General features: G+C 42.9%; 1 protein-coding gene across 1 annotated transcript in view; it reads right to left on the minus strand.

Annotated features, from left to right (window-relative positions):
* Positions 1-19,832, minus strand: part of LOC308426932 (baculoviral IAP repeat-containing protein 1b-like) — a gene marked incomplete at both ends in the record, with an annotated part of 31,293 nt that overhangs the window by 3,531 nt on the left and 7,930 nt on the right. The window contains 7 exons of the mRNA XM_080924932.1: positions 744-908; positions 3,149-3,235; positions 3,528-3,680; positions 5,037-5,204; positions 9,395-11,638; positions 12,097-12,154; positions 15,941-16,022. Coding sequence (XP_080781058.1) covers positions 744-908; positions 3,149-3,235; positions 3,528-3,680; positions 5,037-5,204; positions 9,395-11,638; positions 12,097-12,154; positions 15,941-16,022 — 2,957 coding nt within the window. The remainder of the gene's footprint in view (positions 1-743; positions 909-3,148; positions 3,236-3,527; positions 3,681-5,036; positions 5,205-9,394; positions 11,639-12,096; positions 12,155-15,940; positions 16,023-19,832) is intronic.

Genomic DNA, 19,832 nt, shown 5'->3' on the forward strand with positions numbered 1-19,832 from the left:
ATGCTGGTGCATAGGTTAAAAGGCAGAAAAAAGACATGAAAATGATACCGTGCACCTATCTTAACATACAAGAAGTGAGCATAAGGCAAGAAGTGTCACCACAGGTAAAGAGCTCTGGCCTACCAGAAAGATCTTACAACTCTACATGTTCTGTGTGCCTTGCTTGAAGCTGTAAAATCGAAGTAGAGCCACAAGGAAGGGAGACAAGATGGCAGAGATGCATTAATTGATTATTTATTTGGGGATTGAGCATGGGCTTCTGGCATCGGTAATGGTCTGGGTTCTAATCCTGATTTAGTTGCACTCAGATAACAAAATTCCCAAGACCGTGAACTGAGAATCTCGTTCATCTTCATACTGCAGACTTTTCTAGCTTCTTACATGAATGATAAATACTCAGGTAATAACATGAGTTCCCTGCCAGGTTTGTGAAACACCAAGTATCGAACAGACTTGACTGGACTCTGGTGCGGGGTAGAACACTGGCCTGGAGAATGAGGCACTGGGTCCAGTCCCCAGCACTGGGAAAACAAGACCAGATCGGATGCTTCTATAGCTCCCCAAAGAGGCTGTTGACTTTCCCAGTCTGACCAGGATGAACCTGAAGCTGCAGAAAGGCTCAAGAAGAAGCAGCAAGGAGGAAATGAGGAAGTAGGTTGAACAGATGTTTATGCTGACACTTGAAGCAGCAGCTCCAATGATGGTACTGGCTTCTGCACACGGGGCACCCCTTCCACACTCACCAATGTCCAACACACTGTCATCATCCAAAGTCTCCGAAAAGGCAAGAACTCGGAGGCACGGAAGCTGCAGACACTGCTGGACAATCAGTTTGGCTACTTGGTGGATCCCATCCCCAGTGGGAAGGAGCAGTTCCTCCAGGTTCCTGAGAGAACCCAGTGCCTGGGCTGTGGGAGACACAAGAAAGGAATCCTCAGGAGTTGTTCCACCATGAGAGCCAATGACCTACACATTCTGCAGTCTAGGAGGCCCCACCTAGCAGAGGCCCTCCTCATCCCTCTCCTCTCCATAGACCCTAGAAGCAGTCAGCACACAGCAGCTCCCTGCTGCCCTCTGCTGCTGCTTCCTCCATCCCCCCCCCCAAACTTGTTCATTCACCCAAGACGCTGCTGTCACTCCATTTCCACTTTCTCTCTCACAGCCCGGCTTCCTCTGGCTGCAGGTCACTCTACTGACTCCATTAAGCCATTTTTACCATCCCACCCCCTACCAGCACCCTAGTGATTTCATACTGAGGCAACCAACACTAGACACTAAAGCATGGTCCACCAGAGTGACTGCCCTCCTTCCCAAGTACACTCTTGATCAACAGGATAACATTTGAAATGTACATACAGAGAATATCTAATAAAAAAAGCAATGAATTCATGAAATTCATAGGCAAATAGATAGAGCTAGAAAATGTCATCCTGAGTGAACACAATCACAAAAACCCTACACATGATATGCACTTACTGATAAGTGGATATTAGCCAAAAAAGCTTAAATTGTGCACCATACAATTCACAGACCACATGAAGTTCAAGAAAAGAAAGATCAACGTGAACAGGTTTCAGTCCTTCTTAGAAGGGGGAACAAAAATATTCACAGGAGGAAATACAGAGACAAAGTTTGAGCCGAGACTGAAGCAAATGCCAACCAGAGACTGCCCCATCTGGAGATCCAGCCCATATACAGCCACCAAACCCAGACAATATTGCTGATGCCAAGAAGTGCATGCTGACAGGAGCCTAATATAGCTCTCTCCTGAGAGGCTCTTCCAGACAAACACAGAGGAGGATGCTCACAGTCAACCAATGAACTGAGAACAGGATCCCCAATCTAGGAGTTAGAGAAAGGATTGAAGGAGCTGAAGGGGTTTGCAACCCCATAAGAACAACAATAGCAAACAACCAGAGCTCCCAGGGACTAAACCACTATTTAAGGAGTACACATGGGTGTTACATAGTGAACCTGAGTCATATGACAGGGATCTTCTCAGAGTCTGATGCTGTCTCTGATGCTTCACAGCACCTCCAAGGCCAAAGCAAAACCAGCCAGCAGCTGTCTCCACAGAGGGAACCAAATAGAGGGGAGCCCATCCTCTCTTGTGCATGAACGTCTGGGAGGTGCTGTGAAGACAACTCTGAACCCAATATTACCCACCGTCTCCCTTTCCCCCCGCTAGTGTTTCCCGTGAAAGCACATTATGTTTCTAAACATTTTAAACTCAAAAAGATATAAAATCACAGTGTTCAATATTGTTTATCACAGATTAGCTTTCTTAACACGAACAGAAATCTTTATATGTATTCTGAGACCTTCTAAACAAAAGGACATATCATTCTTTTGAGTGGACACCCAACAACAAATTTACACAGTGCTATCATGACCAATTTCAATCGTAAGATGTCAGTGAGCATGAGAATATTGTAGTTAATGAGATAAAATGTAAGGATGTGTGGGACCAATGGCATCAGGGGTGGGACCAATCACCATGGTGTTCTAAAGACCAGCATAGGTGGCTCATGGCTCTTGCTCGGCATCAGCACATTTCACCAACCACAGGCTCAAATATTTTTTAAGTATTTTTAAATTATTTATATATTTACTTGTTTATTTTATGTATGTAAGTACGTTGTTGCTGTCTTCAGACACACCAGAAGTGGGCATCAGATCTCATTACAGATGGTTGTGAACCACCATGTGGTTGCTGGAAATTGAACTTAGGACCTCTGGAAGAGCAATTAGTGCTCTTAATCGCTGAGCCATTTCTCCATGCCTCAGGTTCAAGTTTTAACAATCCCATGTGTGCTAAACATGTACAGAATTTCCTCTTCTTCATTATTCCCAGAAGAATACAATGTAACATGTTTTTTCCCCCAAACATGACATTGGGCATTGTAAGCAATGGTGAGATGGTTTAGAGTGTATGGAGAATGTGTGGGGTTGGGGTAAACTTTAGTGCACCATTTTATATCACAAAGGATCTTCTAGTGTTGACAGCTGCAGCAGGCCCTGAACCCAACTGTTATGGATGTCAAGGGACAACTGCACACAGCTTGCTTTATTGCGGGTTCACAGGAGGAAGAGGTGGAGGAACAGGAGGAAGAAAAGGAAAACAAAAAATACTACTTTATAAACTTACCAAACTTTTCTGATGTTTCCTTATCTGGGAATTGTTGACGTTTAAGATTCAATATCTTCAGAGAAACAAAATTTGACATAATGTTGACTAGGAAAGGAAAAATAAAGTTGAGTTGGGTCCGATACATTTCCTATGACACTGAGTATTTCAAAATTGTGAAAGGTGATAGAGTATTCAAACTGAATGACTGTGACTTAAGAGAGGACATGACTCTATAAGTGAAACATGTAAACTGTAGTTTACGAACTGTAGCTCATTCCTTGTTGTGACAGCCTCGCTGAGGATCAGGTGTCCTCACAATTCCCAGGACATCGGTGGCATTTAATTCTTGAGTATTTAACGACTTTGTACACAGAAGTCAAAACTGTACAGTTCTTACCAAAGGTCGTGGCTTCAAAGCATCGTCCAGAAAACTCAATCTCTCTGAGTTTCTTGCAGGAAGCAAGCACAGCCATGAGAGACTCACAATTAGAAAGGAAATCACATTTCAGTTGGAAAACATGGAGATTTGGAGAGTTCTGAATCAATTTCACTGGAAAAGATGAAGGATGTTCAGAAATTAGAGAAGGCTACAAATTCCTGTCAAAGTTGATCCTCAATCGTTGAGCTCCAACTGCACTGGCTAAACAGGCAGTGACTCAATATCTAGATGTCAGACCACACTGGGGTTTTGCTCAGCTTCTGCAACTGACTAGTGAGCAGATGACCTGGGACAAATTCCTGCCCCTCTGGATCAGGTCTCTGTTCCTGTGTTTTACCTTTAGTGTCAGCAGTGTGACATCTCTGTGTTTGCACTCTGTACTGACACAGTAAGAACTCTGTACAGAGGACCATCAAAGGGAGAACAACTCTGAAGCACAACTTAAAAATGTTTTAATTAAATTATTTGGTGTGTATGTGTGTTTGTGTGCATATGAACATGGGAGAACACAAAAGTGCCATCACACATATGTGTTGATCAGAGGACAGCTTTGGGGATGCTTGCTGCCAAGCCCAATAACTTAGGTTGGATCTGTGGGATCCCATGGCAAAAGGATAAAACAGATTTCCCCAAAGCTGTCAGAAAATTTTTGATTGGTTGGTTGGTTTTTGTTTCTGCAGATCATGTGGGTGTGGAAATCATGTAGTTAGGCTCACTTTACAGTTATGACAGCCCTTCTTAGGCATCTTCCAAACTGCTGGGATTATAGGCAGGAGCCACCATGCCCCATTCTAGTGAGTTTTTTTGTTGTCAAATCTTCCATGTCAGTCACCAGTTCACATTTCTTCGGTGTTTAGTGTTTTAAAAACTAGGATCTAATGGTACTTTAGTCAATTTGCTAAATGGCATGTTCTAGAAAGATGGCTGCACAGCTGTCTGGCAACAAGAGTTAGAGATGGAGAGAAATGGAGAAAAGGTCCAGGCTGCTCCCAGTCAGGTTCCTTCTCCCTGAGCAGGGAGATCTGCACATAGAACTAAAACAGCAGCAGAAGAGAACTCCTCACACTGATGCAGGTAGGAAGTGTTAGGAGTGGACACCTCAGGCTGTGCAGTCAGACTCTGTCTGAAGATATGTTTTCACAGAAGAATAGACCAGAGCAGTCAATGACCTCAGTTCTCCCAGTTGACAGTCAGCAATAATCATCATCCTTCGCTCACACAGTGGGTATGAGGAGTGAGCTAGTATCTGTGAAGTGCTCAGAACAGTTCCTGACATTGTCAGGACTCGAGTTACAAATAAATCTCTGTCCTCTTAAAGATTAGGAACACTGATTCTACCCTTTCTCATGGACACAGGTCATGATGTCAGGCCCAGGGAAGTTTAACTAATAATGACTGAATGTTTCTAAGAATTACTATGGGTTTTCCAGCTGACACGTGAACTGGAGATTCAAGCACCATCCTTACCTAGTTTGGAGAGGTCAGACTCTATGGAGGTTTGGATGGATAACTTCTCCATGTGATGGAGATTTGTGAGCTCCCCAGGAAGGAATGAGAGCACATCCGATGTGCCAGCTAGTCTCACAGACAGTTCTTTCAGGTCCAGGAATTTGTCCAAATTAGGGAAGAGCTGATCTGGAAGGCAGCACATAGTTTCCATCACTCAAGAGCCCCAAGTGCAAGTTCTCAAGGTGCTGTGATCTTCAGTCATATTCATACATCCTAACATCTGTTTAGGAAACACATTTATGAAGATACTTCCAGCTGCAGCATCTGCTTATCGTGATGGACTCTAGTGGAAGCCCTGTGATGGTCTCTAAACTCACAAAAATATCTGACATCTTCCTTACTAACAGAGAACATCTGATCTTGCAGATGTGAAAGCATGCACAACTGGATTCCTGCTTCCAACTCCTAAAGGATAAAAATCGGATTAATGACGCATGTGAGAGCTAAAGCATAGTACTCTTACAAGAAAATGGGTGACGTTCAGGACATTGAACTTTACATTGTATCCTTAGATATACTATAAAAAGCAGTAGCAAAAACAAAAGATAAATTAGACCTCATCAAAATGAACGATTATTCATGTATCAGCGTAAAGAGGTGAAATGACAACATACAGAATGGGCAAAAAGTTTTTCACACAATGTGTCTGATAAAGGTTTTGATGGATTTTTGTCAAGCTGTGGGTGGGCCTTTCACATAGTAGGCAAATGCTTTCCCAGTGAGATACCCCACTTATAACCTAAGAGTCTAACACCCACAATATGCAAAGAACTCCTCCAGCAGAACAATTTTGTTTTTCTTGAGAAGGGTCTCACTCTATTCCCCAGGTTGGTGGAGAACTCATTCTGTAGAGTTGGCCTTAGATTTAATGGTTATCGTCCTACCTTGCCTCTGGGGTGTCAAGACTAAAAGTACAACCCATCATGCATCATCAAATCTTTCAGATTGCAAATTCGAATAGACACTTCTTTAGAAAAAGCCATTATGAGCAGTTGAGACTGTGTTCAATTTGATTCAGTCACCGGGAGAATGTAAATCTCAGCCGCAGGAGAGAACACTGACAGACTAGAGTATGTTTATGATGAGACAGAGAAGAGAAAATAAACCTTAAGGAAATGCAGAAAGTGTGGAGACTTGCACATTGTTGGTGGGGAGGTGAAATGGAGTAGACACCTTGGAACACACTTGTGAGGTTCCTTTAAGGTTAAATGTAAGGGGAGGTGCTGATGATAAGGTCTGGTTCCTTAATTGGTTCTTGATTTGGTCAATAAAGAAGCTCGGAGCCAATTGCTGAGCGAAAAGTAAAGGCAGGACTTTCAGGTTCCAGGAGGAAAAGCAGACACAGGGAAAGAGATGAGGTGCTTGCTTTTCAGGTAGGCTTTGGAATGAGAAGACAGCAACAACCATGTATGATCTTGGGGTAGTTAGGACCAGCAGGGATGACTGATGTAGGCCAGTTGATCAGGTTAGGGCATGAGATTCTTCACCCAGCAATTGTGTTATCTTGCAAGTTCAAAGACTATAAAGCTATCTGAATGTTTTTCTTCCACAGAGCAAAGGTGGGCAGAGCTAGAGAGAAGCCAGATCAATGGGAGCTTGGCGAAGCTAAGCTAGGAGGGGCTGGGAGCACACTCACAGCTCCCACAAAAGGTGATAGCTAGCCTTTGGCAGAGTTAAGCTGAGAGCAAGGGCTACGGTTCCAGGAAAGGCATGGTGTGTTTTTAAAATTACATGCAACAGTTAAACTCAAAGAAGATGTAGTGGGTCACAGATGTCACCCCAGTTCCAGGAAGGATGAGGAAGGAGGGTTACCATGAGCTCAAGGCTATCCTATCCAAGTTCCACAGTGGCCTAGGCTATAGAATGAGACCCTGTCTCAAAACATTACAGTTGCCATAGGAACAAGCAAGTCAGCTACTCCTAGACCTGTACCCAAACCAGCTGACAGCAGGAATCAAACTGACACTTGTAACACAAATGATCAGGACACCATTCCTCATAATACCCAGAAGATGGAAACAACCAATGTTCATAATAGGTGAAATGATTAGCAAAATGTAGAAGTACAACCCACCACACCTCATCAACTCTTTCAGATTACAAAGACATGAATAGACATCTTCTCTAAAAACGTGACATATATGCACACAGCGGAACATTATTGACTCTGGAAGTCCTAATCCTCTCACCTCTACCTCCTGAGTGCTCAGACTGTGCACATGAATAACCATGCACACTTTATGCTATCCCGGGACTTGAACATTTCTGGTCCTGCTTTTACATGAGGGTCTCTATTTTACATGAGATAAACAACAGGTTTAAAACTGTGGGATGACATTTATTATCAAAGTCAAAACTTTTTTTTATTTTCTCAGAGACTAGATGTTGAAACCTGCCTGAAATTTCGCACTCAGGGAGTGGCATCAGGAGGCTCAGGCAGTTCAGGTAATTAATGGTCAAAGACACAATGAGTTCAAAGCCAAACTAAGTTACAGGAGACTCTCTCATATGGCACAGGGATATGGCTCAGTGAGAGGAAGCACTGCCCCAAGCCTATCAACTCATTTTAATCCAGAAGATCCATGATGGAAGAAAAGAATGGCATTCCTGAGGTTGTCCACCCCTATACCTATGCTGTGGCACGGTCTTGTGCCCAAGCGCACATCTGCAAATACACACACTTAGACACATAAACACACAAGTATAAAATAGTCTCAAGAAAAAAAAAAAAAAACGAAAACACACAACTGTAGACAAGAAAAGCATTCCTAAGCATAAAACATCTAAAGACAAAAACTAGCCTACTTATAATTATAAAATAAAAAAATTACATTGCTATCAAAACACATAAACTATAAACACGTTTAATGATAGATAACCTCTTTACTAAAAGTCATCACATATTACTTAAGGAAAGATAAAACTAATAGACATTTTTTTTCTAGTTAGTTTCTTTCAACTTGAAAACAAGCCAGAGTTACCAAAGAAGCGGATCCTAAATTTAAGATGCCTGCAGGGAAGTCTGCATTTTTTTTTATTAGCGATTGAGGAGGGCCCAGCTCAGTGGGCATGACAGTGCCAACCCTGGGCAGGAGGTTGGGAGTTGAATAAGAAGGCAGTTATTCCAAGAAAATAAGCACCCTTGAGAAAGGAAACTACACTCCTCTATGGTCTTGTCTCCAGTTCCTGCCATGAAAAAATTGTCCAGTGATGGACTGTGTGATCTGGGAATTGTAAAGTATAATAAACACTTTACCCCCAAGTTGCTTCTGGTCAGAATGTTTTCTTACAGCAACAGAAATATAAGTAAGACTGTATTGTTTTCACTTTTTCATAGAGAAGCTAAACCTTCTCTTCCTTCTGACAACCAGAATGGGGATAATTCTCTAGCATCATCTCATTCACAGTCCATGATTTGCTAATAACAAGTAATTTAAGTGCCCTTAAAAGCTCCTCAAGCTTTCCATGGGGTTGCAAACTCCTTCAGCTCCTTCAATTCTTTTTCTAACTTCTCCATTGGGGACCTCATTCTCAGTCCAGTGGTTGGTTGAGAACATCCAACTCTGTATTTCTCAGGCTTTGGTAGGGCCTTTCAGGAGACAGCTATATCAGGCACCTGTCAGCATGCACTTCTTGGAATTCACAATATTGTCTGGGTTTGGTGACAGTATATGGGGTGGATCCCTGCACTTTTTGGATAGCCTTTTCTTCAATCTCTGCTCTACACTTTGTCTCTGTATTTTCTCCTCAACCAACCAGACACCCCTGCCCAGAGCTCCCAGAGACTAAACCAACATCCAAAGAGTACACATGGAGGGATCCATGGCTCCAGCCACACATGTAGCAGAGGATAGCCTTATCAGGCATCAGTGAGAGGAGAGGTCCTTGGCCCTGTGAAGGCTTAATACCCCAGTGTAGGGGAATTCGGGGAGTGGGAGATGGGAGGAAGTGGGTGAGTGGAGAAACACTCTCAAAAAGGCAGGGGAGGAGGATGGGATAGGGGAATTCCATAGGGGAAACTGGGAAAGGAGATAACATTTGAAATGTAAGTAAAAAAATACAATAATAATTTTTTAAAAAACTCCTCAAGCAATGAAGTTAGTATTAAGTGAACTTTGTGTGAATTTTGTGAAAGTCAGTCTATGATTCAGGGCATTATATTGATTTATACATGATCCCAAATGGTCAAAATATTTAGATTTCTCCTTATAAAGTTTCATTTATGAAGAGATGAAACTGAGAAGTTTCATTCATCTAAGCTAAGAATGAGAAAACAGTGTCAACCAGGATGGTACTGAGAATACACTTAAAAATACCTGGAATCTGGTTTATTTGTGAGACCTCAAGAGACTGCAGGGCAGAAAAGGTGAGAAGCAGCTCCTGTTCTGCTCTGCTGAGCTCCAGCCTGGACACAGAACACCTGCTGACAGAGGTCTTATTCAGCTCCAGAGCTGGGTGGATGCTTTCAAGAAAGCCACTGCTGTTGAATAAACAAAACTCAATGCTCTGTGAAGCTGAGAAGACTTCCATTAGGACCTGGAGCAGTGCTTGGTCTGCTGGACCCATGTTGTTCACTCTAACTTCCAGCCTAGGGATCTTGTATGGCTTGGGGGACAGTTTCCAATAGCCAGTACTAATATTTAGTGGGTACTGGTATTTCATATCCTCATATTTCTTTATTATGTTTTCCTTTTCAGATAAATTTTTCTGGCATTCATTCATAGGTTGAAAGGCAAAGGCATAGTCTTGATCTATAGTTGGTGGCTGTACCTTTTCAAAAGATTTTTCCATAAGTGAAAAATCAAATCTCTGTACCCTGTTATTTCCACTTAATAAGATGTTAATACTCTTCAATAATAACAGGGTTTCTGGGTGGTCCCAAAAGTACTGTAAATTCAGTACATTCAAAGCCAGTGTTTTCCCTCGAAGAAACTGCAAAATAAATGGAGAACATTCAGCAACCGTGTTGCTTTCATAAGCAAAGTTTAGAGCAATGCTCAATAAATGTTGTGAAACATATGAACAGAAAGATTTAGGAGACAGCTGCCACAGCCCTCTAAGAGACTGAATCCGCAGTAAAGCTTCTGGATGGAGCTTCCTGTAATCCTCATTTTCAGACATGTTCTCCAGAGAGTCTTTATCATCCACCAACTGAAGCAAATGAGACACAACCTTTGGCCCCGCCTTTGATGAAGGATGGTTAGAGACATAGTTCAAAAAAGTGTGGTAGATACTCATAGCCTTCAGAGGGGAGTTAATTTGTCTCAAATAATGAAGTCCCAGATCTAGGTCTTCCTGCCTATCTGAACCCAGCAGTTCAGTCAGCCTCATGGCAGCAAGAAACTGTTGGAACAGAGGACTCAAAAACCGGTAGACTGGTCTCAGTCTCTGGGCAGTGAATTTGCTCATCAAGCAGGTGGTGAGCTCTTCATCTTCATCAACCCCTGCCTCTGAGAGGTCATCACTACTGAACTCAAAGCAGGATGAGAAAAGCCCAGTCAAGGCCAGCTGCCCACATGAGGACACGGTGGCCTGGAGAGGCTCAGCTGTATCTTTGTGCTTTAAGGACAGGTATTGCATGTAGGACTTAAAAAGTGTCACATCCTGAAAGGGCTGGTCAGAGGGATTTTGAAGCCAGTCAGTGCAGACAGCTGCCACAAAGAGGGGGGTTTTGTGAATTCCCTGTAATTCTTCATGGAATCCAAAGTAATTTATAAACCTTCGTACACGTATTATGTCACGTGAGAAGAACTTCTTTAATATGTAGACAGTATTATAGAAGGGAAACTCTTTGATCTCTAGAATCGTATCTAGGTATGGGCGGATGTCCCTGACCCTGTTTGTATGGACAGCGATCAATAAGCAGGTCCGGGACAAGTAGTTTTTTGTAATCAGTTTGTCTAGGGCTTGGGGGAGTGAGGCCATCCCATTGTAGTCATCCAACAGGAAGAGGACCTGGTGTTGTAAGTGCTGGATGCTGCTGTTCAGAAACACTTCACGGATGCATCCTCCTGCCTCTAGGAGTTGGGCACAGATGATGTCGGCCAGTCCCTGGTCTGGTCTGATGGAACTAAGGGAGAGGTAGAAGACCAGCTGGAACCTGTTCAACAGGGGACAGCATCCCGATGCCCAGAGAAAAGCTATTCTCTTCAGGAAGGTTGTCTTTCCACTGCCAGCTTCCCCCTCCACACACATGACCGAGCTGAGATTGGCGAAGACCTCAGGGATCGTCAGGTCCCCCTGCACGGGTCGGCTGACGTGCTTTGAAATGATGGACACATCACAGCCGAGCAAGTGGTCAGTGCCATGGCTGGAACACACTTCTGGCAAGTTCATGTGGCGGAAAGTGGCTTTGGTGTAGGTGCCCCTCAGCTGCTCACTCAGACTCCTGGCCTCTTGAAACCACTGGGCTTCCCTCTGACCCAAGTCTGTGCAGGGAAGACAGGTCCCACTGGATGCATGTCCACATCCTTGGGCTTCACCCTGATCCTGGTCTCTACAGAGAACAGACACAGTGCTGGATACACGTTCAACCTCCTGGACTTCACTTGAAGCAACATCTGTGGGAGGAGGAAGGGAGACCAGTGGGAAATGCAGGTAAACCTCTCAACCCTTAGGCTTTGCTACATTCTCCTGCCTCTCTGCTGTGGATGGCTTTTCCTCCAGTGTCCATGACCTCCACCTCGAGATACTCCCAGACCTTTTCATAGCATCAGAATGACGTCCGTGCCTCATTCTTGACCTGGGGAATTAGGCAGTTTTCTTATCAATACTCGTCACCCTAGTTTCCCATCTAAGCTCCCAGGAGGCCATCTTGCTGCTCGGTGCCTTTAACACTGGCTGGTTTGGGTCTGACACAAAGACTCTGTTATTAATTCTGCATTCACTCTCAGGAAGACACAGAAACGCTCACTCTATCCACCGTTCCCTTCCTCTCAGTGCTCTCCTCTCTAGCAGCTCCCTGGACAACTATAAATACACTTTCCTTTCAAATCCCATGCTGATATCCAGTACTTACCTGCCACAGTAGAATGAGCTGCTACTGGATCCTGATGGTGGCTTTCACTTGTGGTTTCCTTTGAAAGATAAATCCTTTATTATATCAAAACTTGGCTTTAAATCAACATCAAGCACTATGTTATCATTGGGGATCAAACATCTTTTAAAAACCTAATGCTCATTGAAGGAAGAGTGCTCCACACACTAAAGAGTAATTCTCACACATCTGCAAGAGTGTGTTTCTAGATGGTACATGGATTCTCTCCATAGGGAGCTCTATGTGGGCACTCAAAATTTTAACATGAAGAACAAGAATAGTCCTAAAAAACCATTAAGCACTACCTCTACTCTTAGTCATTAGTTAAGTGTCCTTACATACTGTAGTGGCTATTTCTGGTTGTCAGCTTGACCATATCTGGAATGAACCACAATCCATAATTGGGAGGCCCACCTTTGATCTTGATCTTGATGCATAGAGGCTAAGAACCTTAGGAAACTAAGGCAAGGAGATTACTGAGCTCATGGTCATCTGGGACAAGCAAGTCCCAGATCCAGGTGTGGTGGCACACAACTTTAATCTGGAACACACCTTCAGTTGGAGACCTACATAAGAACATTGGAACAAGGAAAGCTCGCTCTCGGCCTAACTGCCTTCTGGGACTTTGCCTGCCTGCCTTGTGGGGCTTTGCCTGCTTGCCCTGTGGTTCTGAGCATCTGCTAGATCCTTGGACTTCACAGCTGTTGCTGGTCATTTTTAAGGGATTGGACTACAGAGTGTTAGTCACCAATAAATACCTCCTTGATATACAGAGACTATTCATAAGTTCTGTGACTCTAGAGAACCCTAATACACAAGTTAAGTCAGATGCACGGATGGATATAGAAGGATTATTACATGTACTTTTTTTTGAGTACGAGAGTATCATGTATTGTAGGCTGGCCTGGAATTCCCATGTAGCCAACACTACATCCTCCTTTGTCCATTTACCAACTGAAATGAGACTCCACCTACCCCTTGCTTCAATATTTTTTTCTGGGGCTCCCTACATCTTACCATACCGAGTTTTATTCAGAGCTGAAGATCTCCTTATATTTAGTATTGGAATGTGCAGTAGTTCAGGTTCATACTCTGAACTTACAATGTCAACGGCACATCTGAGAAAAGGCTGATATCTAACATCTATAAACAACTCAAGAAACTAGAATTCAACAAACCCAATAAGCCAATTAAATATGGCGTATAGAGAATTCTCATCAGAGAAATCTCTAAAGGCCTAGAAGCACTTAAAGAAATGTTTAGCATCCTTAGCCACCATGGAAATACAGATCAAAATGACTCTGAGATTTTATTTTACACCCCCTAGAATGGCTAAGATCAAAAACTCATGTGACAGTTCATATTGTTGAGGATGTGGAGCAAGGGGGACACTGCCCCATTGCTGAAGCGAGTGCAAACTTGTACAGTCACTTGGGAAACCAATTTGGCAGTTTCTCAGAAAACTGAAAATAGATCTACCTCAAGATGCAGCTATACTACTCCTAGGCCAAGTGTGTTCCATCCTACCACAAGGACACTTGCTTAACCATATGCATAGCTGCTTTATTTGTAAGAGCCAGAAACTGGAAACAACCTAGATGTTACTCAACAGAAGAATGAATAAAGAAAATGTGGTTCATTTACAAAATAAATTATTACTCAGTTATTAAAAACAATAACATTGTGAAAGTTGCAGGCAAATGGATGGAACTAGGAAACATCAACCCGAGTGAGGTTACCCAGACCCAGAAAGTCAAACATAGTATATACTCACTTATACATTATATTAGCCATTGAGTGAGGAATAACCATGCTAACAATAACAATCCACAGACCCCAAGAAGCTAAATAACAAGGAGGGCTCAAGTGGGGTTGTGTGAATCTCACTGAGAAGGGGAAGTAAAATAGAGATCACAAGTGGATGGGGGAGGGGGACTAAGTGGTTGTGGGAGAGGGGAAGGAAACAGAGGGATCAGGTCAGGGAGGACAAAGTAGGGGAGTACTGGAAGACACAACCCAATGGAGTGTCATCTCTAGGATAGAAACTCCCAGGAATCTCTGAGGGTGGCCCTAGATAAGACTCCTACTAATGGGAGATAGGGAGAGCAATGGGACTTCCAACTGAGAGACTGGGACACCAACCCAGCTGCAAAACTTCAAGCCTACACAATGTGCAGGGGGTAAAGATGGTGGAGAAATTCAGGGAGTGGCCAACCAAAGACTGGTCCATCTTGAGACCCATGCCATGAGACAAAGATCACCATGACATTGCTAACAATATTATACTATACTAATATAAACAGGAGCCTAACATAACCATCATCAGGGAGATTTAATCCAGCAGCTGGTAGAAACAATTGCAGAGACCCACAGCCAAACAATAGGGAGAGATCAGGGAAGCCTATGGAAGAGGGAGAGGAAGGATTGAAGGAACCCAAGGAGTCAATGATACTGAAGAAAACGTATAGAATCCTAACCTGGGTTCAAACGAGCTCCCAGAGACTGAAATGCCAACCACAGAGCATCAGTGGGTCCTCTGCACACATTTAGCAGATGTGTAGCTTAGTCTTCATGTGGCAAAACTAACACCAGGACAGGCACTATCTCTGACTCAGTTGCCTGACTGTGGGACCCATTCCCTAGTCTAGCCTCAAAAGGAGAAGATACACTAAGTCCTACTGCAACTTGATGTGCCAAGGTCGGTTGATAGTCACATGATGCCTAACTTGTTCTGAAGAGAAAGAAAAGAGGAATAGATTGGGGGTAGAGGAGGCGGGCAAGAAGCGCTGGGAAAACGGAGGGAAACTTTAGCCAGTTCAGGCTCTATTAAATTAATTAATGGAAATAAAACTTCAAAGTACAAGAGATTTATCAAGTCAACCAAGAACGTCAAGCTGTTTTGTTTCTCCTTATTTTTCTTCCATTTTTGTTTGCGCTTTTTGTTGTTGTTGTTGTTCTGTGGTTTGAGGTGCTGTCTTATACCATTGGGCAGGCTAATGTTGAAATCCCGAGTCTTCTCCTGCCTCAGCTTCGAGACTGTTGTTTTCCAGGCATGAGTCACCATGCCATCCTCTGTTCTGTGGCATAAGTACAGGCAGTATTGTCAGCATATTATTACATGACTTGTGTCACCGATGAACTGATAGGTTGTATTTCAGAGAAACATGTAGGGCTTCGACTGATGTCTGTGCTCACAATTTTGATGCCCAGTTGCTCTCCTTAAAGACATATGCCTGCAGGCCAGGGATGTAGCCCAGACAAGATCCTTTGCCTGGCATGCACAAGACCTTGGGTTTGACCTCGATTGCAGTAAAGAACAGAATCAAATGGGAATGGTGGCACACACTCATATCCCAGTACTCAAAGGTTGAAGCAGGAGGATTACAAATGCCCATACAGTCTGGAATTAGAGTATAGCAAGTTCAAAGTCAGCCTGAGCTACACAGTGAGATCCTGGTCCCCCAAAATGAAACTTGCCTTGCACATCTCAAAAGAAGTAAGAATTCAACAAGTCAAGCCCACTGCCCTCCAGAGATTAAAGATTGGGTCCAGGTACCCTGGATATTTATCTGGAATAAGGCTGAAAGAATTTCACCAACAGACTTCTTACAGGAGAAGGGTGGACTGTGTGCTTCGTGGACCTAGATATTGGGCTGCCCTCATTCACTGTGAAGTTCCTGTCTACACTTATCACTTGATAGAGCTTCTTAGATACTTGTAGAATATATTTAATCATGATACAATTACAGTCAACAAGTGCTGTTCACAATAGTGTCCAACAACACCATCATGTGCTGCTGAGTCACAAGAGGGCAGTGCTCATTACCATGGCTTCTGGAAGTACAAACTGGCTCTGAAGGACTGGAATCACTTCTGCAGAGGACTTCAGCGTTTGAAGAAACACGCAGCTATGCAGAGGAAGGAAAAGTCATTAAATGGTCCTGTGAAATTAACTTTTTAGAAAACACGAATATTCAGGTCAAGAATGACTGATGTAGAAAGTAACATTCTCAGTGCTTCAGTCAGTGCTGCATCGTGGGAGCATCAGTCTGTGGCTTTCCATAGCATAATGAATGTGGTCTGTAAAGCAATGGTCAGGACATTCAGGGAGTGTGCTGCTGTGAATACAAAGTTACTGTCGGTGCATGAATTCAGCTAAGATGAGCTTAAAGAATAACAATAGTAACCAACACTGGGTGCAGAGACAAGGAGCTCACTAGGGCCTGCTGATGCCAGCTTAGCTCCAGATTCCCGGAAAGATCCTTCCTCAGGGGAACAATATGGGGACTTAATGAAGAGCATCCTCCCTGTCTCCCTTTGGACTGTCTGTAGTACACACAATGCACATACTTGCACATGCAATCACACATTAACTAAATAAACACAACAAAAATGCTCACTGAAGAGTAAATAATGGGAAACCTCTATACATTCATGGAGAAAGAACAAAACACAGTAAAAACCATCTAAACAATCTGTGCAACTTAGAATTTACTTAGAAATAATATATGGTCAGGCTGTCAAAAACAAACAAACAAACAAACAAGATTCAAGTGTGCCAACTACCCAAAAAATATGTTAAGTATAAAAACACAGGTATCACACAAATTAAAATATAAATTATAATATCCAGGGCTTGGAGGTGGCATCCTGGGTATATACTTGCTGGATGGATATGAAGAATTGAGCTTGAATCTCCAGCACTTATATAAAAAGCTAGATAATGGGGACAGTCACCTTAATCTTAGTGCTGGAAAGAGGGACAGGAAGGTCTCAGGAGCTTACTAGAGACCCAGTTAAGTCCAATCAATAGTCAAGCTCCAGGGTTGGTGAGAAACCCTGTCTCACAAAGTAAGTTAGACAGAACTACAGATCTATTGCTTACCACACAATACACTTTGCTTTCAGGATCAAGAGAAATCAAGCTGAAAATGGCTTCCTCGCTGATGCTTCCCTTTCATACTTCTAGAAAAGGCTTTGCAGTCTGCTGAGGAAGTCAGGCCTCTAACAATATTACCCATGGGCAAAACTTCCCTGCTACAACGTCATCGTGGCAGGCTAGATATACCCAGTGCTGAATAGGGGCATGAAGGTTTGGGAGTAGCCAACTGCTTTTAAATTGGATTGGAGACCTTTTTCACAAGAGAAAATTCATACCGGTAGGTACTCTAAACCTGGTCAAGCTGGGTATGGTGATTCGCACCTGTAAATCTCAGGTCAAGCCAGCCTCTCCCCAGAAGCAGGAGCATGACTGCGATCTATCACTCACTCAGTCATCTCTAAAGAAAAGCAGGGTGTGATGGAGCATGGCTGGGACCCAGCGCTTGCGATGGGGAGGCAGTAGGGTTAATCGATTAAGATCATTCTCCCTAAACTCGAAGTTTGAGGCCTCCCTGCGTTATCTGAGACCCTGGCTCAGAGACCCCTCTATCTTTTTTATTTGAAACAGAATTTCTCTGTGTAACCCTGGCTGTCCTGGAACTCACTTTGTAGACATAGTGAAGTCTTGTCTCTCTCTGTATCTTTGTCTCTGTCACTCTGTCTCTTACAGACACACACACACACACACACACACACACACACACACACAAAGCAGAATGAAATAAACAACAGAAGAAGAACAGGCAAGTTAAAAAAGGTAAGTAGGTCTATGGGTCTGTGTGTCGGTGTCTCTGTGTGTATATCTGTGTTTATGTCTCTCTGTGTGTGTGTGTGTATGTCTCTCTCTGTATCTCTGTGTGTATGTCTCTGTATCTCTCCCTCTCTCTCTCTCTCTCTCTCTCTGTGTGTGTGTGTGTGTGTGTGTGTGTGTGTGTCTGTGCATGTATTTGGTAAAAGAACAGTGAACTGAAAATCAGGACCCCCGGATGAGAAGGACAAGTATCAACTAGGACCCAAGGGTGGCCACAAGGGCCTTTTAAGGCATCGAGAAACATTTATTTCATGAATTTAGTGCTTATCTCATAGGCCTTTTATTGTTATTGTCCTTTAAACCAGATGTGTAAATACATTAGGTACTCATCACAGCATTCTGCTTTGTAATTAAAACAAAACTCCATGACAGATTCATAGGCAGATTTTAAATACAACTAGATTGCCTCCCAACTTACCATCCCAGAAATTAGGAAGAAGGTCCCTGAGTTCTCAGCAATTTCCTACATGCTAATTACAAATAAAAAGAAAAAAAGGGGAACCTGGAAAATGGCTCAGTGGAAGACACTTAGTGCTCCTGCAGAGGACACAGGCTTGGTTCCCAGCTTCCTCATCAGACAGCTCACAACCTCCTGTAACTCTAGTTCTAGGGGATCTAATGCCCTCTTTATGACTTCTGTAGACACAAGGCATGCAAGTAGTGCACAGACAGATACACACGCAGAAGAAACACACATGCACATAAAGTCAAATACTTCGAAGGGTATTTTTTTAAATAAGATGATGACTTATTTAAGAAATGGTAACCTTTGCTGGCAACTAACATTTTACTTCAGAATTAGATGGTACCATTCTATTTATTTGTTCATTTATTTAAGTGGAGAGTAAGCCTTCCTATGTAGTCCTGTGCTAGTCAGAAACAGGTGATTTTAGAAGGGAGGAAATTAAGGTGTTCAGAGGGGCATAAGAAAGGCTAATGGGAAGATGATGGAGATATATATGTATGTAAAGATTACAATGTATATATATGAAAATGTCACTATCATATATAATCAATGTACAATAATAAACACTTTAAAAAGAATATCTTAAGGATTTTGGATACTATTAGCATTCTATCTCATGATCAGATAATTACAGAAAACTTTACATTTTAATGTTTAATACTTAAATCAGTTTAGAGAAATTTTAGGTTAGCATTGGATGCACACAGAACACAGCTGTAGAGCTGAACAGAGACTGCAGACACCAACACAACCGCAGATTCTCATGCCTTCTGTGCTGGCTGGTTCTGTGTCAACCTGACACAAGCTGGAGTTATCACAGAGAAAGGAGCCTCAGCTGGGGAAATGCCTCCATGAGATCCAGCTGTAAGGCATTTTCTCAACTAGTGATCATTGTGGGTGGTGCCATCCCTGGGCTGGTAGACCTGGATTCTATAAGAAAGCAGGCTGAGCAAGCCAGGGGAAGCAAGCCAGTAAGTAACATCCCTCCATGGCCTCTGCATCAGCTCCTGCTTCCTGACCTGCTTGAATTCCAGTCCTGACTTTCTCTGGTGATGAACAGCAATGTGGAAGTGTAAGCTGAATAAACCTCTTCCCCCCTAACTTGCTTCTTGTTCATGATGTTTGTGCAGGAACAGAAACCCTGACTAAGACACCTTCTAAGGGATACCATGGGAAAAGACTTATTCCTTAGTTATAAGTGATGGATTTTAAAATAGAGAGATTTTAGTATAATTCATATTAAAGCATTTAATATAAATCAAAACTGTTTTTCTTCCTTCAACTTCTTTAGGAGCTAGAATTCCATGTGTCAAATACAGCGCCCAGAAATACACACTTTTCAAACTTTTCAAGCAAAGGGAGCGAGAGTAACTCAATAGTGAGGGATTGCCTAGTGTGCTCAAGTCAGTGCTTCTGTCTTCAGAACTGGAAAAAGAAAACCACTCAGGACATCTCAGACAGCAGAAATAGAAAACACTAAATTCCAGAAGGAGGAAAGGGGGAAGACTAGTTTGTAATAGAAAAGAATCAGAAAGGCGTGGAATTTCCAGACATGGTGGC

This window comes from Micromys minutus (assembly GCF_963924665.1).
Source record: "Micromys minutus genome assembly, chromosome: 11".
Classification (NCBI taxonomy): Eukaryota; Metazoa; Chordata; class Mammalia; order Rodentia; family Muridae; genus Micromys; species Micromys minutus.